Source organism: Podarcis liolepis, assembly GCF_965112155.1.
Source record: "Podarcis liolepis genome assembly, chromosome: 12".
In the NCBI taxonomy this organism is placed as follows: Eukaryota; Metazoa; Chordata; class Lepidosauria; order Squamata; family Lacertidae; genus Podarcis; species Podarcis liolepis.
Window position 1 is genome coordinate 3,931,317 of NC_139563.1, and position 27,337 is coordinate 3,958,653.

Below are 27,337 nucleotides of genomic sequence, written 5' to 3' on the forward strand. Positions count from 1 at the left end.
CTTGTCCCACATAGAGATTTCTCAGCAGACAGATGAGGTGATCAGGCACTCCCATTTCTTTAAGAACTTGCCATAGTTTGCTGTGGTCAACACAGTCAAAGGCTTTTGCATAGTCAATGAAGCAGAAGTAGAAGTCTTTCTGGAACTCTCTAGCTTTCTCCATAATCCAGCGCATGTTTGCAATTTGGTCTCTGGTTCCTCTGCCCCTTCTAAATCCAGCTTGCACTTCTGGGAGTTCTCGGTCCACATACTGCTTAAGCCTGCCTTGTAGAATTTTAAGCGTAACCTTGCTAGCGTGTGAAATGAGTGCAATTGTGCGGTAGTTGGAGCATTCTTTGGCACTGCCCTTCTGCTAGCAGCGAGGAAAAGGTGAGGGTCGCGCTGAGGCCCCGCCCCCTTTCCCCTCTGGCCCCGCCCACCGCGGCAGGTAGGGCCGAGAAAAGGCCCCCCCCCCTCTCTCTCCAAGCGGCCGCCTCGTAAAGGCAGCCGCGACGGGGCGCGTTTCCTTCGCGCTCCGCCGGCCACGCGAGGCGGACGCCGCCGCCGCCGCCGCCCTGCCCAACCCGGGGCTCTCTGCCCTCACTCCCAGCCGCCGCCCCAGCACCGCCGCTCTCCCCTCCCTCAAGCGCCCCTTCTTCCCCAGCCGGAGCCCGACGGCTGCCCGCCTTCCCCCGGCCGGGGCGCGCGGCGTTTCGGCTGAGGCGAGCGGAGGTGGCCGGTTGCCCGGAGGTGGGACGGCCGAAGGGGAAGGAAGCTCCTCGCTCGCCTCCCTTTAAAGGACAACTTTGCGAGCGAACCGCTGGGCGCCCTGGCCCCGGGGAGGCGCGAGGAGCCGCGGCGAAGGCGGAGGAACAGGCGGCCGGGGGTGGGTCGCTTCCTCCGCCTCCTCCTCCTCGGAGTTTGGTGCTCCGTATCCGGCAAGGAGCGAGCCCGGAACTGGGAGCCCCTGAGGAGCCCGCCGCCGCCCTCGAAGTTCGCCTTCTCCCTCAGGCGGCGCCATGCGGCGGCTCCGGAGGGGCCCGTGCCCGGGCAGGGGCTGCGCGGTGGCGCTGGCGCTGCTGGCCGCCGTGGCCTTCTTCGCCGTGGCGCTGTCGCTGGCCAGCCTGCAGGCGCCCCCGGCCGGCGAGAGGCGCTCTCCTCGCGGGGAGAGGCGCTTCTCCGACGGGGCGGAGCGGCCCGAAGACCTGGCCCGCCCCGTCTACGAGAAGGCGCCGCCGGACCCTTCGGCCCCCGGGGAGTGGGGCAAGCCTGCCCACCTGCAGCTGAGCCCCGAGGAGAAGAAGGAGGAGGAGGCGCTGGTGGAGCAGTACGCCATCAACGTCTTCCTCAGCCAGAAGATCTCGCTGCACCGCCACATCCAGGACGGGCGCATGGCCGAGTGCAAGGCCAAGGCCTACCGCTACCGCCAGCTGCCCACCACCTCCGTGGTCATCGCCTTCTACAACGAGGCCTGGTCCACGCTGCTGCGCACCGTCCACAGCGTCCTGGAGACCTCTCCGGCCGTCCTGCTGAAGGAGATCATCTTGGTGGACGACCTGAGCGACAAGGTCTACCTCAAGGGTCAACTGGAGAAGTACGTCAGCGGCCTGCAGAGGGTGCGCCTGATCCGCACCAACAAGCGCGAAGGGCTGGTCCGGGCGCGCCTGATCGGGGCCACCTTCGCCACCGGCGACGTCCTCACCTTCCTCGACTGCCACTGCGAGTGCGTCCCCGGCTGGCTGGAGCCGCTGCTGGAGAGGATCGCCGAAAACATGAGCACCGTCGTCTGCCCCGTCATCGACACCATCGACTGGAACACCTTCGAGTTCTACATGCAGTCGGCCGAGCCTATGATCGGGGGCTTCGACTGGCGCCTGACGTTCCAGTGGCACTCCGTCCCTGACTACGAGCGCCAGAGGCGCAAGTCCAAAATCGATCCCATCAGGTCGCCCACCATGGCCGGGGGCCTGTTTGCCGTGAGCAAAAAGTACTTCGAATACCTGGGCACCTACGACATGGGGATGGACGTCTGGGGAGGAGAGAACCTGGAGCTGTCCTTTCGGGTGTGGCAATGCGGGGGCATCTTGGAGATCCACCCCTGTTCGCACGTGGGGCATGTGTTTCCCAAGCGCGCTCCCTACGCCAGGCCCAACTTCCTCCAGAACACGGCGCGGGCGGCGGAAGTGTGGATGGATGGGTATAAAGAGCACTTCTACAACAGGAATCCCCCGGCACGGAAGGAAAACTACGGAGACATCTCAGAAAGGAAGCTCTTGAGGCAGCGCCTGAAGTGCCAGAACTTCGACTGGTACCTGAAGAACATATTTCCAAACTTGCACGTGCCAGAGGACCGCCCCGGTTGGCACGGAGCCATCCGCAGCGTGGGCATCTCTTCCGAGTGCCTAGACTACAATTCTCCGGAGCACAACCCGACTGGCGCCCACGTCAACCTCTTTGGGTGCCACGGGCAAGGAGGGAACCAGTTCTTTGAGTACACGTTGAATAAGGAGATCCGTTTCAACTCCGTGACGGAGCTGTGCGCCGAAGTTCCCGACCAGAAGGATTTTGTAGGCATGAGGAACTGCCCGAAAGACGGCTCCGCTATCCCAGAAAACATCGTGTGGCATTTTAGAGAAGACGGGACCATTTATCACCCTCATTCGGCAAAATGCCTTAGCGCTTACCGCACTCCCGAGGGCCGGGCTGACGTGCAGATGAGGACCTGCAACGCAGAGGATAAAAACCAGTTGTGGAAGTTCGAAAAATAGAAATTGGTCTGGGAGTCTCTGTCCAAGACTACTTCCAGCTGACTTAGTGTGTATTCCCACTAAGTCTGGCTTAGCGCGTCTTCCCATTAACTGCTAATGCCAGATTTAGGTAGCTTCTAAAAGGGTTTTTAACAGGTTTGGGAATGGCAGGGAATGACTGTGAAGAAGCAGGGTGTTGGGGACTTGCTATCTGAAGTGCCTTTTATTCTAAGCTCCCATTGGCGGGGGCTGATGGGGGTCATTGTCCAATATCTGGACGGGTGGATCCTAAGGTGTTCACTTAAAAGGGAACAACTATAATTTGTGTGTGTGTGTGATTGTAATACTTTGGGAACAAGGTGGCCTTGGTTAGAACTGCAGATTACTGAACGTTTATGTTACGTGTTACTGTACCGGGGGGGGGGGGGACTGAAATCAATACAAACGCAGCCACAGTACAGATAATAACAATAATACGAGTTACGCCAGGGGAAGGGAAGCTGTGGTTCTCCAGCTGTTGGATAGATCAAAGCTCCCATCAACTCGTTGACAGGGGTTGTTGGGAGTTTTGGTCCAGCGACTACAGGACGGCCACATGTTCCCCCATGTCTGGGTTAACTATATGCATAATTCGTGGCTAATGGGGTGGTTTGGCCAAGAAGTGGGAGAAGCCTCCCATCAGTGTGCTGGCTGGAGTTGATGGGAGTTGTAGACAACCTGAATGGCACCAGGTTAGCAGTGGCCCTGTGCTGTGCCAAAATTCTTTCCCTCCCACCTTGCGCTCCATTCTAAATAATAGTTGTGGGGCCCCCAAGGCCCTGTGCCCTAGATCCACCTCCTAGGTTACAGAAGGCTGCAGAGTCGTAACAGGCCTGAGTTCATGTTGCCTTTCATTATTGAAAGCAGAGCGAGGAGAAAATACAATCTGCATCGTGCAAGTGGTGAAAGCGATCATTTGTTAACTTAGGGAAGAGATAATCAAGTTGTAGCTGAGGTTAACAGTAATAGTGGCAAATAAGAGTCATTGTTTTTGATGACGCTGAAAAATGTCAACAGGGTGGGAAACCAGACTTGTTTCTTGTATCGGAAACACCTGCGTCAATATCTAGAGCAGGCGTGGAGATATTTGGCCCTCTGGATGTGGCTGGACTACAACTCCCATCAGCCTTCGCAAGCACAGCCAATGGCCAGGGATGATGGGTATTGTAGTTCACTGACACCTGGAGGGCCAATGTTTCCTCGCACCTGATTTAAAGGCTCTTTATCAATGTTTCCCGAACTTGAGTCTACAGTTGTTTTAAACTATAACTCCCATCATCCTTAGCTAGGAGGATCAGTAGTCACAGATGATGGGAATTGTAGTCCAGAAACAGCCAGAGACCCATGTTTGGGAAATACTGCTCTATATCAAGATTTGCAATTCCTGATAGTAGCTATTTATGATCTCTGCCTTATTACTGTTTACATAATCAGTTACGTGTAGCGCTTTAAAATCCACTGATGGGTCAGAGAATGAGAGAAACTGCTTTTTTGGATGGTTCTTAACGCACTTCAGATAGAATTCAGATTTCCCCGAGGGCTATATCTTTAGGTGAAGGTATAAGGTGTTGTCACACTTCCTCAAACGTGGCATAGCCAATATTAACTAATTGCTGCATTCCCAGGCTGTACCTTGAACTCAGAGGTTGTGCCCCTGTGGCTATGAAGTGACAGGAAGCTGGCAAGATATGCAGAGAAGCAGTTTCAACAAATCGGTGTGATACTTGCCTTTTAAGTCTCTGCCTCTGTTAAATCAACGATGCAGTATTGTAGCTAATCTGGCAGAGGTTCAGTGAGTAAACTGCATCGCACCTGACTGTTGACAGTATGTAGATCAATCAGGCTTTGCTAACCTGGTGCTTTCCAGATGTTCTGGCCAACGACAGCTATCAGCCCCAGCCAGCAAGGCTGACATAGGCGAATTCTTCTTAAAGAAGACGGTTACCTTCTGAAGGTAATGGTTCTGGGACCTGTATAACTTGCCTCTTGGCAGGAAAAGTGACAAACCTTTAGCTATCTCTCTCTTTATTTTAACTAACTCCCAACAGAGCCTCAAGTTATGAAGGCCAGCAGTCTTAAACATCATGGTTGACAACCTGCCATTTGAAGCTGTTAGCCTCTCTCTCTGTGCCTCTTGTATGTAGAGAACCTTGTTTCTGCTTCAGAACTAGCCATGTGGCCACCTTGGTTAGCCATTCCAGCTTTTGGTCTTAAAAACTGAGACTGGGCACATCAAATCCTTATGCTTGATGGGGCAGCCTAGAATTGTGGGGCTGAGGAAGTGATCACCAGCACACAGAGTTGAAGGTGACAGAGGAGAAACTCAATTCTCCTGTGTTTTGCTCATTTTGCACCTGTTACTGCTCCTCTTACAGGTCACTGTAGGGTTTTAAAAAAACCTGATAAACTTGTTTGAACAGCAGTGAAGGCTGGACAGGATATTAATGGGTGTGAACAGTGCCTCTAATGCTACCATCGTTTAACTCTTTTGTCGACTGCCTTCATTTTTAGAGATGATGGCATTTGTGGTGGTCAAAGGAGAAGAGGCGCCTTGCCTAAAAACCTCCCTGCTCTTCTTCCAAAGCTACAATTCCTCCCCTGTTTCTACTACTCATCGCCGTTGCCTCTTGTGATTTCATCGCTGGGACAATCCAGGGTTTGCCAAGAATTGCAGGTTATTTTGCAAGCTCCAGTCCATGGTATCGGGACAGAACGACGCGGGTGGCACTGTGGGTTAAACCACAGAGCCTAGGACTTGCCGATCAGAAGGTCGGCTGTTCGAATCCCCCTGACCGGGTGAGCTCCCGTTGCTCGGTCCCTGCTCCTGCCAACCTAGCAGTTCGAAAGCACGTCGAAGTGCAAGTAGATAAATAGGTACCACTCCGGCGGGAAGGTCAACGGCGTTTCTGTGCGCTGCTCTGGTTTGCCAGAAGCGGCTTAGTCATGCTGGCCACATGACCCGGAAGCTGTCTGTGGACAAATGCCGGCTCCCTCAGCCAATAAAGCGAGATGAGTGCCACAACCCCAGAGTCGGTCACGACTGGACTTAATGGTCAAGGGTCCCTTTACCTTATTATGTGCAAAGAATACGGATTTCCAAGGTGCTGGAAATGTTTTTCACATTCCCTGCCACCCCTTCGTGGTACTTGAAGGGGGACAGAAGCCAATCTAGGGAGGGAGAGAATGTGCCGCATTATATATGGAAAGCACCATGATACCACTTTTAACAGTCATGGCTGCCTCAAAGCATCCTGGGATCTGTAGTTTGGTACAGGTGCTGGGTGTTGTTAGAGGAGACCCTGCACGATTCCCTGAGTTCTCTGGGAAGATGGATTGATTGTTAAGCCCCTTTGAGAATCGTATCTGTGTGAGGGAATGGAGTTGGCCAGCCTAACAGCTCTTGGCGCCCTTAACTACATTTCCCAAGATTCCCAGGGGGAAGTCACGAGACTGCTGCTAACGTAGGGTGCAGATGTGGCCTGACTCTTTAGTGCCAGGAAGCATAGCTGTCAGACGTCCCTTATTTGGTGGGAAACTCCCTTATCCCAGCGCTGTGTCCCGCTGCTGTCCCTTATTGATGATGTCCCTTAAATTTCCTGGGTTTCAAAGGAAGCAGCTCCTCTCCCTCCCTCCCTCCCTCCCTGCCAGTCAGGGAGGAGGGAGGCTCCAACTGTGTTGCTTGGCTGCGTTGCTCACCCAATAAGGAGTCTAAGAACGACTGGGGGTGGAGCTTGCATGCCTTGTGGCGATCAAATCGGCCGCGTTGCCTGGGGACTCGCCTTTGCTCAGCGCTTCCCAGCGGAGAGGTGACGGTGGTTTTCCTTGCTGCATCCCCTTTGCTGGGTTGCTGTGCTGTGGGAACCACCACTTGAGGCTTCGTTTGGCTGCTGGCTGGGCTTTCTGCCTTTGGCTCGGAGGGGTTCAGAAGTTGAACATACCTGTGCTCTGAAAATCCCTTATTTTGGCTGCTGGTCCCTTATTTTCAAATCTGTAAGTTGACAGCTATGCCAGGAAGACCTATGACCTTGAAGCACAGGTGCAGGGAAAACAGCACACCGGAGCGAACAAATCTATGTCCGTTCTGTGGCCAATAAGAAATGAACTCATCTTCTCAGGCCATCCAGAGGTGCTGAGTTTGCTGGCCAGAATAGCTGCTACGCCACATGGAAACAAGTGTCTTCAGTCAGGTTTAGATGATCACTTTTCACCTGCAGTGTGGTGGTGAACATTGCAGTTGCTGCAGAGCGATATCTCTGTGGAAGAGGGCCTTCTGAAATCTTCCTGCTTGTGTTGGGACTCTGTGGAACGTGCCCCCTCCCTTCTTGAAGCTGTATTGAATTTCTGACATGCCAGAATTTCTGACATGCCCTTAGATGTTTTGTACTGCAGCTCCACTGGTTGGTGAAAAGGGACTTTAGTGTTACAGTCATATGATGACCGCTTTCGTGCAAAATCACTGATCTGAAACCACCCTTACGGCTTCAGAATGATGACTATTAAACGAGAACTAACAGTTATGGGAAAGTTATTGTAGGTAAGATTCCACTGTGCACATAATATGCCAAGGTATTCCTATGACACTTTAGTATTGTGATGATTTAGCACCGTTAAATTCTATGGTGGGGCTGAGGCGTAGAGTGTCTTAACCACAAGTGACCTTGTCAAGGTTTTTCTAAAAATGTTTTCCTCCTTTTCTATGCACACCGAAGCTGGGTTTACACTGAGCTCTGTGCGAAGCACTATCTCACCATGAGCTTGTGTGAGCTATGCAATTATATCCACCTATATGTGCCTTATTTCTTTTTTGAAGGTTCAGGAAAAAAAACCTTGTATTTTCTTACGGAGGACTGTTTTTATGCCTAATATGAAGGTGTGCCAATCTACAGTTCTCTTGGGACGGGAATCCTGAACCCATTTGCTAGAGATTAAGAGGTCGTCTTTAACTTTGTGGGACTTATATCAGGGTAAACATTTACAGGATTGCACTGTTAATAACTGGCGCGAAGGGAAAAAGCAAAACTGAATTAGTATTCCATCGCTGTATGAAAAGTGCAGAGGAAAGAATATAATAATTGTGTGTGTCTGTGTGTAAGTTAAGATATATAAATATTTTTATACTAAGAATTTGCATTGGCAATCTTAGCTGTAGCATTGTCACTAAGTTCAGTTCAGAAAGGTAATACTGTTTACAGGCTTCTGAAATATTTGATATCTGGAAAATGAAGGTATGCATTTTAATTATACTTCAGTTCTTGAATGAATTATGAAATTGTTTTGGGGAAATTTCACTGTGAGGGTTTTAAACTACTGATTTACGGTGTCTGTTTTTAGGGAAACAAATAACTTCACAATGCGTAGATGTGATTGAAAGCTCCTTGAAAAGGCGGAAATAAACAGTTTTCAATTTAAAACTCGAATTGGCCTCTCTGTACTAATGGAACTTACTCCATTTACATCAGTCTTTCCACACTTGTATTTAGGGGCCTTAGCATCAGAAATGTCATTTATAGCTGCACAAGTTGCTATAGCTAGGAAGTGGAAAGGGCAAGGTGAATATAAAATGGAAGAATGGTATAAAGAGGTGTGGTATATAGCTGTATTCATGATAAATTAACACGTGGTATTAAGGTAAGACAGAGAATATGCAGGAGAAATGATTTTGAGGAGATATGGAGTGTATTTGCAGAATTTGTACTTAAAATGGAAAGGGGTCAAACGATCGCAAAAGGTGTTGAAATTTTGGGAGGCTGAATAGCGACAATTTTTTATTTTTATTTATTATTAAATAGCGGCATTTTTATTTTTATTTATTTATTATTATTTCTTTGTTAATTTAAAAAATAAAAGGAGAAGCGTAATTTAGAATGGGGTTTTGTGGCTGAAAATAGAAATGCTTTGTGTTTACTGCTGAAGTACCCATCTAATTGTTGTGACAGCAGTACACAGGTACAGTCATACCTCGGGTTACAGACGCTTCAGGTTGCGTTTTTTCGGGTTACGGACCGCCGAAACCCGGAAGTACCGGAACGGGTTACTTCCAAGTTTGGGCGGTTGCGCATGCCCGGAAGCACTGAATTGCAACCTGTGCATGCGCAGACGTGCCACTATGGGTTGCGAACGTGCATCATCCCGCACGGATCACGTTCGCAACCCAAGCATCCACTGTACAGTCAAAGCAGAAGGGTTGGGGGGGAAAGGCAGTCTGTGACAAAGCTTGACTTGGAGTTCAGCAGTGATCCACTCTGGGCTGACTGGCCTTCTTCCTAGTCTGGTATGCTTCCCTATAGCTGAGGTTGCCAACACAACGCCTGCGGATTCTCTGATGCCCCCAAAGGCCTTCCTTGGCACCCCTGGCAGGGTCCCCAGACTCTGCGTTTTCCTTTTTCCATTGAATGAACGGAATATTCATATTGTATGCAGGTTACTTCCTGTAAAATGAATAACATCAAGGCTTTGAGGCTGAAGCCCTGCATGGAATATCCACGATGTTACAGTTGCCGGAGTAGGTGTGAATAAATGGATTGAACTTGCAAGTTTATCTGCTTATTTTTTTCATCTAAGTAGAAAGTAATTATTATTATTATTATTATTATTATTATTATTATTATTATATTTACTAAATTTGTATACCACCCTTTGTTCGTATATCTCAGGGTGGTTCACAACATAAAAATGAAGTATAAAAAACACAAAATGCATGAGTAGAAAGAATTTTGAATGTTCCGGTGCAGAACGATAACTAGGTCTTAAGACTTCCTCCAGCCTTATTTCATCTGCTCTCTGTAGAAGCCAAAAAAAGCACGTGCTGCCTCTTCCTCTGACAGTTCAAACTGCAGTCAAACAGCACCAAATACCAATACCAACCACAATACAGTGGTACCTCAGGTTACAGACGCTTCAGGTTACAGACTCCGCTAACCCAGAAATAGTACCTCGGGTTAAGAACTTTGCTTCAGAATGAGAACAGAAATTGTGTGGCGGCGGCGGCAGGAGGCCCCATTAGCTAAAGTGGTACCTCAGATTAAGAATAGTTTCAGGTTAAGAATGCACCTCCAGAATGAATTCAGTTCTTAACCCGAGGTACCACTGTAGTTAGCTTCATCCACCTGCTATATTCCCCCGGCCAATGTGTTCTGGCTAGTTTCCTGAATTACAGACAGCTACAGGGCCGGCCCTCCCATTGGCTTTGTGAGACAGTTGTCTTGGGCAGCAGGCTGGGTACAACTGGGTGGGGTGGCATATCTGTGCCCCATCCCAAGAGTATGCCACTCCTGCATCATGCCACCTGGAAAGAGCAGGGCTGCTGCTGTCGCCACTGCCTACTCTCTGTCTGTTAAGTTGTGGGTGAACGTATCAGGCGACACAGCGATTCTTCAAACAGCTCTTGTTTATTCACAGACCTAGAACAGAACTGAAGGGTTCAGCCAGCCTGCTTATATAGAGCTCCAGTACAACGCAACTGTAACAACTTTCTGCAACTATCCAATCACTGAACGTCACCCTTATTTGTATATGTGGACCTGAGTGAAAACTATCTACAGTATCCCCCTGCTGGTTTAGGGTGAGAACTTCAGTACATAACACCGTCTTCCTTTTTCTCCTCTACCGCTGCCTCTACCGCTGCCTTCAGTTCACATCAGGGCTTCCTGGCTGCCTGCAATTGCCTCAGGCAGCAGAGGAGGAGGTGGCAGCCGTAGTGGGTCAGGGACCAAAGGAGGAAGAAGAGGAGGGCCCCCTCAATTTTATATTTTGCCTCAAGCAGCAAAATGTCTTGGAGAGCGGAATCACTACTCTTAGTTGCTGGAATGCTCTGTCTCATGAGACCAGGGCCCTGCAGGATCTGATTTCTTTCCGCAGGTCCTGTAAGACAGAGCTGTTCCGCCTGGCCTTTGGCTTGGAGTCAATTTGATTCCCTCCCCCTCTTTCTTTTTTCCTTTTTCTTCCTGTGATGAGGCTGCATTTTAATGTTTCAATGTTGTATTTTAATCTTGTTTTTAAGTTGTATTCATTCAACATATTTTTATTATTGCTTGTTAGCTGCCCAGAGTTGCTGATGCATGAGATTTCAGATCAGATCAAGCCTCTGCAAAGATTCAGACTTCCGTGTCAAAATTGGGTGGAGTGAATTTCCTTTTGTTGTTTAGTCGTGTCCGCCTCTTCGTGACCCCCTGGACCAGAGCACGCCAGGCCCTCCTGTCTTCCACTGCCTCCCGCAGTTTGGTCAAACTCATGCTGGTAGCTTCGAGAACACTGTCCCACCATCTCGTCCTCTGTCGTCCCCTTCTCCTTGTGCCCTCCATCTTTCCCAACATCAGGGTCTTTTCCAGGGAGTCTTCTCTTCTCATGAGGTGGCCAAAGTCTTGGAGCCTCAGCTTCAGGATTTGTCCTTCCAGTGAGCACTCAGGGCTGATTTCCTTCAGAATGGAGAGGTTGGATCTTCTTGCAGTCCATGGGACTCTCAAGAGTCTCCTCCAGCACCAGAATTCAAAAGCATCCGTTCTTCATCGATCAGCCTTCTTTATGGTCCAGCTCTCACTTCCATACATCACTACTGGGAAAACCATAGCTTTAACTGTTGTTGTTTAGTCGTGTCCGCCTCTTTGTGACCCCCTGGACCAGAGCACGCCAGGCCCTCCTGTCTTCCACTGCCTCCCGCAGTTTGGTCAGACTCAGGCTGGTAGCTTTAACTACACGGACCTTAGTCTGCAAGGTGATGTCTCTGCTTTTTAAGATGCTGTGTGGGTTTGGCATTGCTTTTCATTATTTATTAAATTTCTATACCATCCATCATTCATAGATTGCAGGGCGGTTCACAGCATTCGGTGTTCACAGTTTAGGAGGCGGAGAGATTATAACACGGGTGCGAATTGTTGCGGAATGTTTCTGAGTTGCCTCTTTCCCCCTCCCCCCCTTTTTTTTGCTCCTATGAATGCGAAGGCAAAAAACTTTCCTCCCCTTCTGAATCGCAGGTGGAGGGGTTAGGAGGAAAGGGCGCGTGGCTTCATTTGCTTCCACTGGGCATGTCTGATTGAAAGCACATCCCATGCCACTGCGCAGACTTGCAATATCCACGGTGAGGGCAACTCTTCACTTTTCTTATCTCTACGCCTCACTGAGCTCCCGAGGATCGCTTTCCGCACACCCTAACGCCGCTGGACTCCAACTCCCATCAACCCCAGCCGCCGTGAGCGACGGCAAAGCTTGCCGGGAGCTGTAGTCCTCCCAAACCCCGCCGCTAGGGGGCGCAATTTCCCCACCTCTGACATACAAAGCTCACACGCAAGCGGGGAGTCTGCTAAGGAGCCACTCACTTTAAGACAGCCCCGCCTCTCACTTAGCCCGGCTGACGTGACTCCAACTCCCATCAACCCCCAGCCAGCGTGGCGGACGGCCGGGAACGACGGGAGTTGTGGTCCGTAATAACAGCCACGCACTCCCTGAGTCAAACCCGCCCTCCCCGGAAGTAACCCGGATGCTGCAGCGAACTCCAACTCCCATCAGCCCCTCCCGGCCGGCCTAACGGCGGAGGACGACGGGAGTTGTAGTTCTCCCCTCAGAAGCGGCGCCGTCGGCAGCGGAGCGGCGCCTAGCAACGGCAGCAGGCCGGTGCGGATGTGCAGGCCGCGTCCGCCCGCCTGAGGCGACGTGAGGAGGCCGCCATGGGCTGCCGGTGACGGGCCTCTCCGCCTCCTTCTCCGGCCATGGCGCCCATGGGGATCCGGCTGTCCCCTCTGGGGATGGCCGTCGTGGGCCTGCTGGGCCTGGGCGTCCTCTACCACCTCTACTCGGGGATCCTGGCCGGCCGCTTCGCCTTCTTCATGCTGGGCGGCGGAGGGGGAGAAGAAGGGGAGGCGGCGGCGGGGGGCTCCGAGGCGGCGGGCGGGCCTCCGGCCTCGGGCACCGTGGACCTGCGGGAGCTGCTGGCGGCCTCGGTGGCGGCGGCGGCCCGAGGCGGCGCCGAGGTGAGGCGGGTCCGCGACAGCAACGTCCTCAACGAGAAGGCCAAGGGCAAGACCCGCGAAGGGGCCGACGAGAAGATGACCAGCGGGGACGTCCTCTCCAACAGGAAGATGTACTACCTGCTCAAGGCCGCCTTCCCGGGGGTGCAGGTGAGGGAGAGGCGCGGCGGGGAAGGGCTGTAGGCCGCCTTTCTCTCGCTCGAGGCGGCGCACAAAACTCTCCTCCCTCTTTTAATCCCCACCACAGCCACCCTGCAAGGTAGGGAGGCTAAGAGGTGGCGACTGACCCTGGAGCTTCGTGGCCCAGCGGGGATTCGAACTCAGCTCTCCCTGAAGGCAGCCCTGTTTAGGGAAGCTCTTGATGTTACAGCCGTACCTCGGGTTACAGACGCTTCAGGTTACAGACGCTTCAGGTTACAGACTCCGCTAATAGTAGAAATAGTATATACTATCCAGGTACTATCCAGAAATATTACCTTGGGTTAAGAACTTTGCTTCAGGATGAGAACAGAAATCGTGCGGCGGCAGCAAGAGGGCCCATTAGCTAAAGTGGTGCTTCAGGTTAAGAACAGTTTCAGGTTAAGAACAGACCTCCGGAACGAATTAAGTACTTAACCCAAGGTACCACTGTATTGTATTTTAGTGTTCTGTTGGAAGCCGCCCAGAGTGGCTGGGGAAACTCAGCCAGATGGGCTGGGTATAAATAATAAATTATTATATTATTATTACAGTGGTACCTTGGGTTAAGAACTTAATTCGTCCCGGAGGTCCGTTCTTAACCTGAAACTGAAGCACCACTTTAGCTAATGGGACCTCCTGCTGCCGCCGCGCCGCTGGAGCACGATTTCTGTTTTCATCCTGAAGCAAAGTTCTTAACCTGAGGTACTATTTCTGGGTTAGCGGAGTCTGTAACCTGAAGCGTATGTAACCCGAGGTACCACTGTACTTCCACGTCCCAGTCTGACACTCAAGCGGATTTACATATAAGCTAAACAAGCTATAGCTTAGGGCCCCACTCTCCTGGGTGTGGGTAGTCAAACTAAGGCCTGGGGGCTGTATTGCCTTCTAAATCCGGCCCACGGACGGTCCAGGAATCAGCATGTTCTTACATGAGTAAAATGTGTGCTTTTATTTAAAATGCATCTCTGGGTTATTTGTGGGGCATAGGAATTTGTTCATTACCCCCCCCAAATATAACCTGGCCCCCCACAAAGTCTAAGAGACAGTGGACTGGCCCCCTGCTGAAAAAGTTTGCTGACCCCTGCTCTTGGGGGCCCCCCAAAAAATTGAAAGGAAAAAAACTGGATTTACATTTCCAAAATATAAGGTAAAAAACAAATATAATAAAACCTACAAAAAGCAACAGTGTTTTGTGTTGTGTAGGCTCCTATGATGTAAGTAAAGGGCCCCACCTGCTAGCCTGCTCCCAAAAATATCACTGGTTTGCTCATTTCTGTATATAGGTTGCCTACATTTTGCATGTGCAAATGGCTTTGATACCTATGAGGTCCATAAATTACCATATAGCATATACTCAACACAAAATAAACAGTGACAATTTGTTGTTGACAAAGGACAGCTGGATACATAAAGGGCCCCATTACCTTCAGTAGCTTAGGGCCTCATCTCACCTAAATCCGGCCCTGTTCAAGCCCAGTGATTTTCAAGCTTGGGTCCCTGGCTGTTGTGGGACTACAGCTCCCCTCATCCCTAGAATTGCAAGGTCTGTCAGCCAGAGTCGGGTGCAAAAGAGGTACCACATTTTTCCATGTGTGAGATGCCCCCATGTATAAGACGACCCCTATTTTATTGAACCCAAAATTAAGAAACCAGTAGTGGTTCTCGAGTGCCTTGGTACTCGTACATTTTGGCTCCCAAAACCCCAAAAATTACAGTTTTTGAACATCTGACGCGGCTTCCGCTTGAGTGTAGGAAGCTCCTGCAGCTAATCGGAAGCTACGCCTTGGTTTTCAAACATTTCAGAAGTCAAGCAGACTTCCAGAAAGGATTACGTTTGAGAACCAAGGTACAGCTATAACTTAGGGTCGCCATATCCCTAGAAGTGAAAATCCAGATGATCAGCGGCAATGGAAAGGCATTGAGCTTTTCTTTTTGGGTGAACAACCACAAAGCTATTTTAGCTTTTCTGGGGCAAACAGGCACTCCAACACAGACATTTGCTAACAAATGAAAAAAACGCCAGGGCGGTCAGCCTGCAATGGTTCCGGCAGCTTCTTCCAGCAGCTTCTTCATGGCAGCCGCAGCAAATTAAGTTATGTGCATTCACCATCCCTGTATAAGGCGACTCCAGTTTTTTACTTTTTTTCTGTGTGTGTAAAAAACGTCTTATACACACACAAAAATGGTAATCAGAATGAAAGAGCGTGATGTTGCTTCTGAGCCAAGGAAATTTGTTTTCAGAACCGGAACTGCACTGAGCTCAAAGTCCTTGTGCTCAAAAATCTGTTTTCCCTGCTCCCCATTTCACCAACCTAGTTTAGGCAGGGTAGGCATTTTCGTTGTTGTTAACTGAGAACCAGAAACCCTTGCCAATCTAACAGCCCCGAGACCTGCCAGTAGATCTCCAATGTACCTTCCTGCTGACCCCTGGCATAGATTTCCCTTGCTTTCCATTTTCTGTTTGCTTATCTAAAATAAATTGTGTTCTTCAGCAGGGACTGTATACATTGGGGGTGGGGGGTGGCCCTGAATAGTCAAAATATGTGTACAGTTTAGCTTTACAAGTATACATGTAGCTTTACGAGAAAGGTGGTGACTCTCACCTATGAGACTAAACAGTGTTAGTATAGTGTTACCTCTGGTTAAGGACTTAATTTGTTCCGGAGGTCCATTCTTAACCTGAAACTGTTCTTAACCTGAGACACCACTTTAGTTAATGGGGCCTCCCGCTGCTGCTGTGCTGCCGCCGCGCGATTTCTGTTCTTATCCTGAAGCAACGTTCTTAACCCGAGGTGCTATTTCTGGGTTAGCGGCGTCCGTAACCTGAAGCGTCTGTAACCCGAGGTACCACTGTAATAGTAATAGCATTTACTGGGAGCCTTTTCATTTAAAGTATTTAACATACAAAATCTTTGGGATAGCTCTTGGGAGTAGACCAGTATTACAGAGTTAAAGAAGGACTTGCCTAACGCGGTGTTTTGGCAAGTCTCCTGTCCCCATATGGATTAATCCTCTGAAGTTTATGTGTATTTCAGAAAGTTGATACTTCTGTCCATCTCAAAAAACATGTTGCGAACGTGTCTGAATTACTAGAGGGAGGTTCCTTGGGTCACCTCTGCCAAATGCCTTAGCAGTTGCTATGTCCTTGTTTTTGGAATGCCCATAGACAACTGGGATAGCTGTTAGTAGAACACGAGACTCTTAATCTCAGGCTCATGGGTCCAAGCCCCACCTTGGGCAAAGGATTCCTGCATTGCAGGGGGTTGGACTAGATGACCCTAGTGGTCCCTCTCAATATTATGATCTCACATTAAGACTTTATTGAGCTGTCTTTAGAACACTTTATAAGATCCCCATGTTTTTTCAGTGCATTTCTCTGGTATTCTGATAAGCAGAGCACTTCTAGAAGCAGGGAGGAGTCAAGAGTCAATATCAAGGTGTTTCTCTTTTTGATAATGGGACATTATGCTCATGTAAGAGCCTCCTGATTTGCAGACTTCTGAACGGATGTAATTCTCTGGCCATTTGAGTCCAGTGGTACCTCGGGTTACATACGCTTCAGGTTACAGACTCCGCTAACCCAGAAATAGTGCTTCAGGTTAAGAACTTTGCTTCAGGATGAGAACAGAAATCGTGCTCTGGTGGCGCAGCAGCAGCAGGAGGTCCCATTAGCTAAAGTGGTGCTTCAGGTTAAGAACAGTTTCAGGTTAAGTATGGACCTCTGGAACAAATTAACTACCGTATTTGTCGCCCTATAGGACGCACTTTTTCCCCTCCAAAAATGAAGGGGAAATGTGTGTGCGTCCTATGGGGCGAATGCAGGCTTTCACTGAAGCCTGGAGAGCGAGAGGGGTCGGTACGCACCGACCCCTCTCGCTCTCCAGGCTTCAGGAGAGCCCCAGCGTCAGCCCCACAAGGTCGGGGGGCAGAGGGAGGTGGAGCGCCGCCATCCCGCTGTCTCCTGAAGTGGTTTGGAGGCTGACAGTGGGGAGACCCCGCTGCCAGCTCCGCAAGCTCCAGGGACAGTGCGTAGACGCAGCGCGTCTTCCCGCTGTCCCTGGACCTGATCTCAAGGCGGGCGACGGGGAGAAGAGCGCTTCTCCCCACTGCCTGCCCCACAAGCGCCTGGGGGGGAAATAATTTTTTTTTCTTTATTTCCCCCCCAAAAAACTTGATGCGTCCTATGGGCCGGTGCGTCCTATGGGGCGAAAAATACGGTACTTAACCCAAGGTACCACTGTATAATCCATGAGTTCTTTTGAGTACTGTCTGTGCTTCTTACATTTTATAGCTAGCTGATTCTACTTGTTGGCAGGCTGTAACGAGAGATGATGTGGACATAAAGCTGCAGAACAGGTTTTCTCTAGTAAGGTTCCTGACTACACTCTGTGATGACCTGATAGATAAATTCAGCTTTCCTCTATCCACACATGTAACAGCTGCAACATCAATAACTGGAGAGTTTTGCTTTTCTACAGACACTGCTTTTGTGCTGTGACCAGTGGTATCTCTGTCGCAAAGGATTCTATTTACACTATCTCCTTCTCTTGAAGAGACCAGGCTTGCATGCTACAGTAGTGCGCAAGAGCCTTCTTGTTTGATGTATTACTTAACAGTTTCTGCCACGTTGACGCTGGTTAGTTGCACCCTGTTTCTGCTGTGTTTATGCCCAATACAGTCTATACCAGGCATCCCCAAACTCGGCCCTCCAGATGTTTTGGGACTACAACTCCCATCATCCCTAGCTAACAGGACCAGTGGTCAAGGATGATGGGAACTGTAGTCCCAAAACATCAGGAAGGCCGAGTTTGGGGGTGCCTGGTCTATACTCACTGGTGGCAGCTCTCCAAGATTCGAAACTGTGTTCTCTCTCATCCCTAACTGAAGTTGTTGGGTTGGACCTTGGACCTTTTGCCTGCAAAGAGCTATGGCTCTTCATCTGTGAATGTCCTATTCTCATACTTTAAACCTCCACTGCTACTGCTTCCCATTCCCCATCCCTCTATTTCAGAGTATGACAGGTAGAATAACTTAGTTATACAATAGGGACTGCTCAGGGTCTGAATTGTGAAATGCACACTAGGGGTCTGAATTGTGAAAGAATCCAGTTATCAAAGCATCTGTGTATTACATGTGATGTGACACCCACACCCAGTTTCATTTCAGTTTTGACTTTAGCACTGCCTTGCTGCTTTAAGTCCCACATTGGGAAATTATATTAATCCTCTTCAGGCATTGTTAGCACTGAAGAACGCATGGGTGGGGATGAATGGACTAGCTGTTCCCTTCATGCGTTAGAGGGCAAAGCTCTGAAACTTTGATCCTCCTGGACTCCCTGCCTGTTTAGAACCCTTAAAATCCACAAAGACTGGATGTTTCTCTCTTCAACTCGTAGTGAGCAAAGAGTGGGGCATGGAGTCATTCATTCCCACTGTTGCTCCTCATGTGTGAACATGGAAGAATCCATTAAGATGCTCATTTAACAGGTGCAAGAAGAAAGCTAACAGTTACAGTGGTCGTGTGTGTGTGTGTGTGTGTGTGTGTGTGTGTGTGTGTGTGTACACACATACAGTCATACTTTGGGTTACAGACGCTTCAGATTGCGTTTTTTTCGGGTTAAGGGCCCACCAAAACCTGGAAGTACCGGAGCAGGTTACTTCTGGGTTTCAGGGGTTGCGCCTGCGCAGAAGCGCTAAATCATGCTTTGCGCAGAAGTGCCAAATTGCAACCCGCGCATGCGCAGACGCGCTGCTGCGGGTTGCAAACGTGCATCTCACACGGATCACGTTTACAACCCGAGCATCCACTGTATATGTGTATATATATACACATATATACACATATATACACACACACATATATAAATGTATATAAACATGTATGAATTGGGGGAAAGAAATTTTTCTGTAATTCTTGAATTATTATGAACAAATACCATAAACATTAAAGGATTGACTCTTGCATTTTGCTAAGCATGCTCAAATCCGGTCATTATTTCATTGGATTTGGGTTTAAACCGTTTGGTAAATAATGTTGCTACTGGGTTTTCTTATTGCTACATGGGAATTTCGCATTCTCAACTGTCTCAAGTGAATGCAATCTCCATCTCTGGGAATCTTAAGCATGGTAGTTTGGCGGTTGTGGAACTTCTGTGAAGTTGGTAAATATATCCTGACTGCGTAACAGATGAAACAGACATATATATATAAGTGTGTGTAAGACATTGTTGCACTGTGGAGAAATTCCCTTTCACTGGATTACCTAATCTGAATTGATCTGAACTCGCTTTGGCATATTTGTGCAAAGCAAAATAAAAAATAAGGTGTATTTGGGATTAATAGATCCCAAACTGTTTCCCCGCATAGGCCACATGAAAATTGCTGATAGACTTGGCTTAATGATTGTTTTGCCTGTTGTAGCAACCGTAGTGTGCTGTGCCCGATGCAGGATGGTTTTAATTGGTTACTTTATTTTTTAGATGATATTTTATTATATTACAATTTGCATTTCACAAAACCTGTAAGAGTAGGTGTACATGCTTTTACTGCATTTCATAGGTGTTCTAATTTTTAATGGGTTAAGTTTTTGGATACATACTGTGTGAAAAACAAATGGCACGCTGTGAAACAAAACTGTTTGGGAGAAGTATTGAATTGGCATACTAAAATTTAGTGGAGTTTTTGAGCAGTCACCTGTAAGCATTAAAATATTGTATGCATGGTCTTTTGGAGGTGAAAGTTCCAGGGAAGGAATGGAAGTGTTGCAACAGTTACATGCTTATTTAATTACATACTCTCTCTTTGTCATTAGATAAACACAGAGGAACATGTAAATGCAGATGACCAGGAGATAATTTCTTGGGACCGAACTATTCCTGAAGCTATAAAGAACCAAATTCAGCCCAAATTGGTCCAAGCAGACAGTGTTACTGTGTGGATTGATCCGTTGGATGCAACTCAGGAATATACAGGTAACCAGCACTGAGCTACTTTTGGCTTACTGCTACTCTGTGTAGCACCCCACCCCTTACAGTGGCATCTCACAAGGGCAGCTCCCTATCATGACTGGGGGGAATTAACTTTAACATTGTGCTTGTATGCTATGGCTCATACACTTTAATTTTACAAAGCCTAGCCTTTCTCTGGGGGACGCAGGTGGCGCTGTGGGTTAAACCACAGAGCCTAGGACTTGCCGATCAGAAGATCGGCGGTTTGAATCACCGCGACGGGGTGAGCTCCCGTTGCTCGGTCCCTGCTCCTGCCAACCTAGCAGCTCGAAAGCACGTCAAAGTGCAAGTAGATAAGTAGGTACCGCTCCTGCGGGAAGGTAAACATCCTTTCTGTGCGCTGCTCTGGTTCACCAGAAGCGGCTTAGTCATGCTGGCCACATGACCCGGAAGCTGTACACCGGCTCCCTCGGCCAGTAAAGCGAGATGAGCGCCGCAACCCCAGAGTTGGTCATGACTGGACTTAATGGTCAGGGGTCCCTTTACCTTTAGCCTTTCTCTTATACAAAAATTAAAGGAATTTGTCTGATCATGGGATAGTGCTGCCTGTGGGAAACTACTTTGCACCTTTTAATGGTCCCATGGACTTCTGGAGTGAGACGTTTGTGGTTTGCAGCATAAATCAGGTTGGAATTAGAAGACAGTAGGCGTGTTTTTTTGTAGCGATGCTGGGTGTGGCTTCCCTTCTTTTCTTTCTTTACTTAATGTGTGGACTTATTTATAGATCTATGTCACGCTTGAACAAAAATCTTGCAGGCTTCTGCTTGAAATGGGGATTGGGTGTGTGTGAGACGTGACATATTTTTGGATAGTTCCATAAACTGCCAGAAGTTGCAGGATGCTGTCCAAGCTACTTAACACGGCAACTGAACAATAGCAGCCGACATGGTGGCCTCCAGACATTGTTGGACTACAACTCCCAGCATTCCTGACCATTGGCCATTCTGGCTTCTGTTGTCATTACGGCAAAGTTCAGATGTTAACTCCAAGCTATTGTTTTGATCTGGCCCTGTTGGAGCAAGCGTTGTGCTCGCATAATCCCTGTTTCTCCTTCTGTTCACTCATTTGGGTTCATGTCAGTCACGAACCATAGTTTGCCATTACCTCCAAAGCACAATGGTTTCTGCAAAAGAGGCAGTAATTAAGTTGAAGGAATGAATGTGAGCAGAGGAGGGGGTCCTTTTTCCTTTAACAGAAGGCTTTTTCCTTTAACACCAAATCATTACACTAAACCAGCTCCTTGAGTAATGAAAGAAATCAATATTTTAAATATTTCATTAGCATAATTTCTTCTGGGTTTTGGAGTAAAGGGGAAACAATTTAAGAACTCAAATATGCAAGAGAGTTAAGCTGTTGAACATGAGAGAATAATTGGTGTTCAATTACTGCTGTCTTAAGTGCATTCTGATTTATGTTGAAACTTCTGCTGGATATTAAATCCAGACTGTGTTTTGTGTTGGCTCTTGTGCATAGGTTAAGTAAATACAATATCTGAAGCCTAGGATTGAAAGGGGGAAGAGCAGAATAGGACTGTGTACTTACAGGAATACTATTCAATCAAAATGATATAAAACACAAATACCCAAAGTTAGACTTACTTTCTAATTTTGCACCTTTCAGGTTGGTGTCTTGCCTTGTCATATCTGGTTTAAAAGTTAGTTTAGCGTTGTGCTTTACGCTGTACAAATGAGAAGTGTTGACATTCTTCCTATCCTCCCTTCAGAGAATCTTCGACAGTATGTTACTACTATGGTCTGTGCAGCTGTAAATGGCAAGCCAGTAATAGGAGTAATACACAAGCCATTTTCTGGATACACAGGTATGTGACATAGTTTTATTTCCATTCACAATGGTGTGAATAGTGATGCATGATTCCTAACCCTCAGCAGGGTAAAATGGATTGATTTTAGAATTATGTATTATTTTACTGTTGTTAGCCGCTCTGAGCCCAGCTTTGGCTGGGGAGGGCAGGATATAAATAAATTATTATTATTATTATTATTATTATTATTATTATTATTATTACTGTGGTTGATGCTGTGGCACCTTATAGGTGCAGGGCTGGGCGATGTTAGATTTTCAACATTGTGATGTATCACCAGCCAGACATTGCGGTTTAGCGATATACCGCGATGTTGAAACAAGCTGCATTGGCCCCAGCCTGCTAGACGTAGGGTGAAACTGCCACAGCTCTCACCGCCAGAGCTGGGGCCCCCTCACCCCACCACCTTGCAGGCTAGGGCCAATGCAGCAGGTCCAGGCCACTGCTCACCTGGGGGGGGCAGGAGGGCTCTCCCCACCCCAGCTAAGCGACCCCTGACACCTCAGCAGCATCGGGCTTCACGCACCTGGGGCATAGAAGAAGTCTCTCCCCACCCCAGCTGAGCTATCCAATGCGTCTGAGGTTTCGAGGTTGCTCAGATGGGAAAGGGCAGTTTCATGGAGGCCCCACTCCACTGCTGGCTGGGGCAGGCCAGTGCCAACCTGGGGGCTCTGTTAAATGCTTGGCTGAAGGGAAGTAGCAACCGGGCACCTCTCAGCCCAGCAGTTTAAAGATGCGGAGGGAGGAACAAGCTGTATTGGCGCCTTGCCGATGTGCTTGTTTCTCCCTCAGCTCCGTCTGAGGGCAGACCGTGATGTCGGTTTCACTCAGCGGTATATTGCTGGTGAAGCTGCTGTGCATAGCTGTCAACTTTCAGATTTGAAAATAAGGGATCAGCAGCCTCGAAAATAAGGGATCAGCAGCCTCACCTGTCCCGGGGACAGTCTACGGGATATCTAACAATCCGGGAAAGCAGCGGGAAACGGCATTGGAATAAGGGAATTTCCCGCAAAAAAAGGGAAGGTTGACAGCTATGCTGCTGTGCTTCTGAGTCCCTCTGCTAGCAGCACCCTCTGGATGCAGTTGCGCTGCAAGCAGAGGGACTCGGGAGTGCAGCGGTTTCATGAGCGATATACCACTGAGTGAAACCAACATCGCGAACTGCTCCTCATACCGGTCCTGGGTGATATATTGATATATCGGCTAGGCATAGTGTGATGCTGATAACGCCAAGGTTGCAGGTTTGATTCCTGTATGTGACAGCTGCATATTCCTACATTCCAGTTGGACTAGATAATCCTTGGGGTCTCTTCCAACTCTACCATTCTGTGATTCCATTTGAGATGTGCTGGCCAAAGGAATGGCATGTATGCATACTAGATACCAAAAGACATAGAATCATAGAACTGTAGAATTGTAAAGGGACTCCGAGGATCATCAAGACGAATCCCTGCAATTGCTGAAACCTGGAACTGGGCTTGGTGGCTCTTCCTGAACTTCAGGAAGAAATAGGAATACAGAAGCATAAGGGTTTTTTTGCCAAATACAGCTGGGTAGCCCTGAAAACCCTTAAGCTTCTGCCAAGCAATTGGAAGACCCAGGTACCCACCCACTGGCCACTGATGACATGCCTCTTTTGCAGCCTGGGCGATGGTTGGCGGAGGATCAAATATTAAGCCTCGTTCTTCCTACAATGAGCAGACACCAACAATCATTGTCTCCCGTTCCCATGAAGGGAAAGTCAGGCAGCTTGCTTGGCAGACCTTTGGGAATAAAACTGCAATCATTAAAGCCGGAGGAGCAGGTTTGTTCTCTTGAATCTATTGTCCCTCGTTTTATTAATGTTGAAATAGTGCACTGGAAATGTACGTGGTTGCAGTGTGAGATGTGGTCAAGGTTCTTGAGTTCCCTAATTTATGAGAGCAGAGGACATGGTGTTTATAGACGTAAGGGGTAGAGATGCAGGCGTAGCCAACAGTGCAGTCCTGTCCATTGTCTGTTCAGAAGTAAGACTCCTCCTTGGGAGTTTGGTGAGATGTACAGTGGTACCTCGGGTTAAGTACTTAATTCGTTCCGGAGGTCCATTCTTAACCTGAAACTGTTCTTAACCTGAAGCACCACTTTAGCTAATGGGGTCTCCTGCTGCCGCTGTGCCGCCAGAGTACAATTTCTGTTCTCATCCTGAAGCAAAGTTCTTAACCTAAAGCACTATTTCTGGGTTAGCGGAGTCTGTAACCTGAAGCGTATGTAACCTGAGGTACCACTGTACTCCTAAGTAAGTGTATATAGGGTTGCTGCCATTGTCTGTGGCAATCCCTCATAGCCGAGTAAGATTGTCTTCCATGAACACAGTCTTAACGGTGTGTCTGTAAGTGACCTTGGAGGCCAATTCTGGATCCACACGTCCTTGCACCGTGGGAACATAGGTTTCTGGGCAGGAGGTGATCACAGTGAGGGTTTCTAAAACATGCCTTCCTCTTAGCTCATTTCTCCCTGAGTTTGTGCTTCTTCCAAGTCCATAGCACCTTTGGTAGAGACTATTCCCCAATTGGAATGCTCACAGGCCAGTGTTTCCCAATTACCCAAGATTTGCCTTGAGAACATCTTTAAACCTCTTTTGTTGTCCATCGATATTTTACTTTCCATTCTTAAGTTGGGAATAGAATAGAGTCTTACCTTGGATCCCAAATACCTTGGTACTTGGACGTTTTTGCTCCGGAATGCTGCAAACCAAGAAGTGAGTGTTCCGGTTTGCAAACGTTCTTTGGGACCCAAAAGTCCAAGGGGGCTTCCGATTGGCTGCAGGAGCTTACTGAAGCCAGTCAGAAGCCGCGCTTTGGTTTCTGAATTTGGTTTCTGGACTTCCGGAACGGAATCTGTTTGACTTCCAAGGTACGACTGTAGTTACTTTGGAAGATGATAATCAGGCATCTGAACCACATGACCAGCCCAACGAAGTTGATGTTGAAGAATCATTGCTTCGACACTGGTGATCTTTGCTTCTTCCAGTATACTGACATTAGTTCGCCTGTCTTTCCGAGTGATACATAAAATTTTCCGGAGACACCATTGATGGAATCTTTTGAGCCTGAAGGTACTTAATTGATGAGGAGAGGTGCTAGATTTTCACTAGGTAGTGGATCTTTGAAAGATTAACAGTTTGGGAAGCTGTATCACCTGGCAAATTAGTTCAGGAGTGGTTGCCAGTTTAAGCGTGTGAAATGATTACGGTTCTCCAGGCAACAGAGTGATCAAATAGTTAATTTAGAAATATGTAATCTCTCTCAGGTTGGCGAACAGTAAAAACGTTGCCGTATCTGATGGGAATTGAACTCTTTAGGTTTTTTCCTTGCTTCTGAGATTACTCTGTAGCTACCAAATGAAAGTAGCTTGCAAAATGGCCCTGTGTCAGGTTTTCCTTGCAAGGCTGCCCAGTTAATTCTCTTCACATGCTGCTGTTCAGCTGTACTATTACCAAATTTCATGCACAACAAAATAAAAGCAGTAAAAAATCAAAAATACTACAAATAAAAATATAAAAATCAATAAGTAGTAAAATACATACTTTTTAAAAAAAACCTGTCATTATATAATATTTTCTCAGACTAAGAGTACCAGCAGCTTTTGGAGTTTGATAAATATGGGTCATTAGTAAATCATAAGAGTTGGGAGAGTCCAAAACACTGTTGGTGGGTCTAGCATACACAATTCCTCAGTCTCCTTATCAGTTCCTGGAGTCGTCCAGGATGCACTGTACCTGCCAGGACGAAGGGTGTGTCCTGCAGAAGCAAATACTTCTGTTTACCCTGAATCAGCAGGTGTTTCTTGGGCTTTCTTTTGCAGGCAGGGAGTCCTGGGTAAGAGCAAACCGCTTCCTTAGTCACACACTTGCAGTGAACAGTGTTCTCTGCCCAAATCTCCACACTGGTGATGGTGACCATGGGTGCATGTATGCCATTACATAACCCATGAGAGAGGCTGTAGTTTGATCAAGTTTTGATCGAGCTTTCGAACTGTTTAACTAAACCCAAAGTTTTAAGAACTTTCTTTGTGTAAAGAAGCATAGTTTTGCATGGACTGCCTACAGGGAGTAGCTCAAACACACCCACACCTGCTTGTAAAATGTACGTAATGAGCTCTCAATTATTTCCTACCCAGGATACAAAGTTCTCTCGCTCCTGGATGTGCCTGAGAAGGATCAGGAAAAAGCCGATGTGTACATTCATGTGACGTACATCAAAAAGTGGGACATCTGTGCTGGCAATGCAGTGCTGAAGGCACTAGGAGGTCAAATGACTACACTGGCTGGGGAGGAAATCAGTTACACGGGTTCAGACGGCAACGAAGGCGGGCTCATAGCTAGTATCAATATAGACCACAGAGCGCTGGTTGAAAAACTCCCTGTATTAGACAAGGCGCCTCAGAATTAAATTCTGAAGAGTGACCAAGTCAAGTCGTGCTTCTGGAGCCTGCAAATGGTCCTTTAGAGGTGGGGGAACGTGCGTCTGGCCTTTGGAAGATGGCAGAGGAATATTCTTTTGGGAAACTGCACAGACCCTGGCCTCCTCCTAGACCCTGGCAGCGTTCAGAAGCAAGGTTACTGGGACTCGGTGTCCTTACGCCTCAACATCAAGCTTTTAATTCCTGAGACTGTTTCGTGTCCATAACACAAGGCCAGATAACGCTTGGAAGAACACAAGCAAGTTACAGATCTGGTTCTGGAAAACACTCACATTCTGTTATAGTATTCTTTGTATTGTGTGACAAAAGAAAAGATTGGCTTTGGGTCACTTGAAATCAGTGGATAGGTATTCTTCATCCCTTTGGGATACAAAGGTCCAAGAAGGCCAGATCATCTTCCTCGGACAATTGTCTAATCTTGGGTGCAATTTGAAATGGAAAAGGCAATGTTTGGGTCTATTTTTAATGTCTGAAAATTCAAACCAGCTTAATGTGGATGAGAGTGTTAATATTTGTGTGGTCTTATTATAATCTTTAATTATAACATTTTCTGTGTGTCATGTTAAAAGAAAAGATTTCCCCTTGTACAGTTTGAGCTATCGAATATTGCCATTCTAAGCTGTTGAATTTCTTAAAACTCTTTAACATCCCGTGTTCGAGCTGATAAAGAAGTCATTTATCTTTGGCGATCATTTAATAAGCTACTTGATAAGAGAGCGAGTGATATTTTGCCAGCGTAAAATTAAGATTATGAATTATGTGCAGCTGTCTTTACAGGGAATCTAAAAGTGTCTTCCTGGCTGCCATAACTGTTACACTGTGTGGACATTTCCTTTGAAAGGCTGGCCCCAGTTTTTGATTTGTCAGTTCAAAACTCTCACCCTGTTGTGATGCTTGGCATTCAGTCTTCGCAGGAGAGTGGTAGGAATTTGCCACGGATTCAGAGGAACGTGTATTTGACAGCTTGTTTTCTGCCCTTCAGACCTGCCCACCTCTTAATAAACCAGCCCTTTTGCCCCTTTATATTAAATAAAATAAAATAAACCCCTGTATCAGTGTGATGAATATCTGTGACTGTGAAAAACAAGATTTTAAGCTCTGTAAAAAAAAAAAAAAAATTAGGCCTGTAATTTGCAAATGATTA

At 47.8% G+C, this 27,337-nt stretch overlaps 3 protein-coding genes across 5 annotated transcripts in view; 2 read left to right on the plus strand and 1 right to left on the minus strand.

Annotated features, from left to right (window-relative positions):
* Positions 1-27,337, minus strand: part of BCDIN3D (BCDIN3 domain containing RNA methyltransferase) — a 235,430-nt gene that overhangs the window by 132,902 nt on the left and 75,191 nt on the right. The gene's annotated exons all lie outside the window — the stretch shown is intronic.
* On the plus strand, positions 775-16,660 carry LOC310689368 (polypeptide N-acetylgalactosaminyltransferase 4-like). Of its 2 annotated transcripts, none has more exons than XM_083467018.1 (2): positions 775-6,255; positions 6,768-8,176. In XM_083467018.1, exon 1 carries the CDS (start codon positions 999-1,001, stop codon positions 2,745-2,747), a length of 1,749 nt encoding a protein of 582 aa, XP_083323144.1. In that variant the 5' UTR covers positions 775-998; the 3' UTR covers positions 2,748-6,255; positions 6,768-8,176. The 2 variants fall into 2 exon arrangements, with proteins under 2 accessions (XP_083323144.1, XP_083323145.1); XM_083467019.1 differs by lacking the exon at positions 6,768-8,176 and adding an exon at positions 16,440-16,660 and having other exon boundaries at positions 848-3,733.
* Positions 12,322-27,245, plus strand: BPNT2 (3'(2'), 5'-bisphosphate nucleotidase 2). Of its 2 annotated transcripts, none has more exons than XM_083467178.1 (5): positions 12,322-12,874; positions 19,715-19,874; positions 21,634-21,729; positions 23,375-23,536; positions 25,576-25,859. In XM_083467178.1, the coding sequence occupies exons 1-5, from the start codon at positions 12,467-12,469 to the stop codon at positions 25,695-25,697; spliced, it is 948 nt and encodes a 315-aa protein (XP_083323304.1). In that variant the 5' UTR covers positions 12,322-12,466; the 3' UTR covers positions 25,698-25,859. The 2 variants fall into 2 exon arrangements, with proteins under 2 accessions (XP_083323304.1, XP_083323303.1); XM_083467177.1 differs by lacking the exon at positions 25,576-25,859 and adding an exon at positions 25,891-27,245 and having other exon boundaries at positions 12,340-12,874.

What these genes read in the sequence shown, in the direction of transcription:
- BPNT2 (XM_083467177.1), top strand. Translation starts at nt 12,467, where the DNA reads ATGGCGCCCATGGGGATCCGGCTGTCCCCTCTGGGGATGGCCGTCGTG. An exon ending in TGCAACTCAGGAATATACAG is followed by an intron (nt 19,875 to 21,633) that starts GTAACCAGCACT and finishes TCCTCCCTTCAG; the next exon opens with AGAATCTTCGACAGTATGTT. An exon ending in CATTAAAGCCGGAGGAGCAG is followed by an intron (nt 23,537 to 25,890) that starts GTTTGTTCTCTT and finishes TTTCCTACCCAG; the next exon opens with GATACAAAGTTCTCTCGCTC.
- LOC310689368 (XM_083467018.1), top strand. Translation starts at nt 999, where the DNA reads ATGCGGCGGCTCCGGAGGGGCCCGTGCCCGGGCAGGGGCTGCGCGGTG.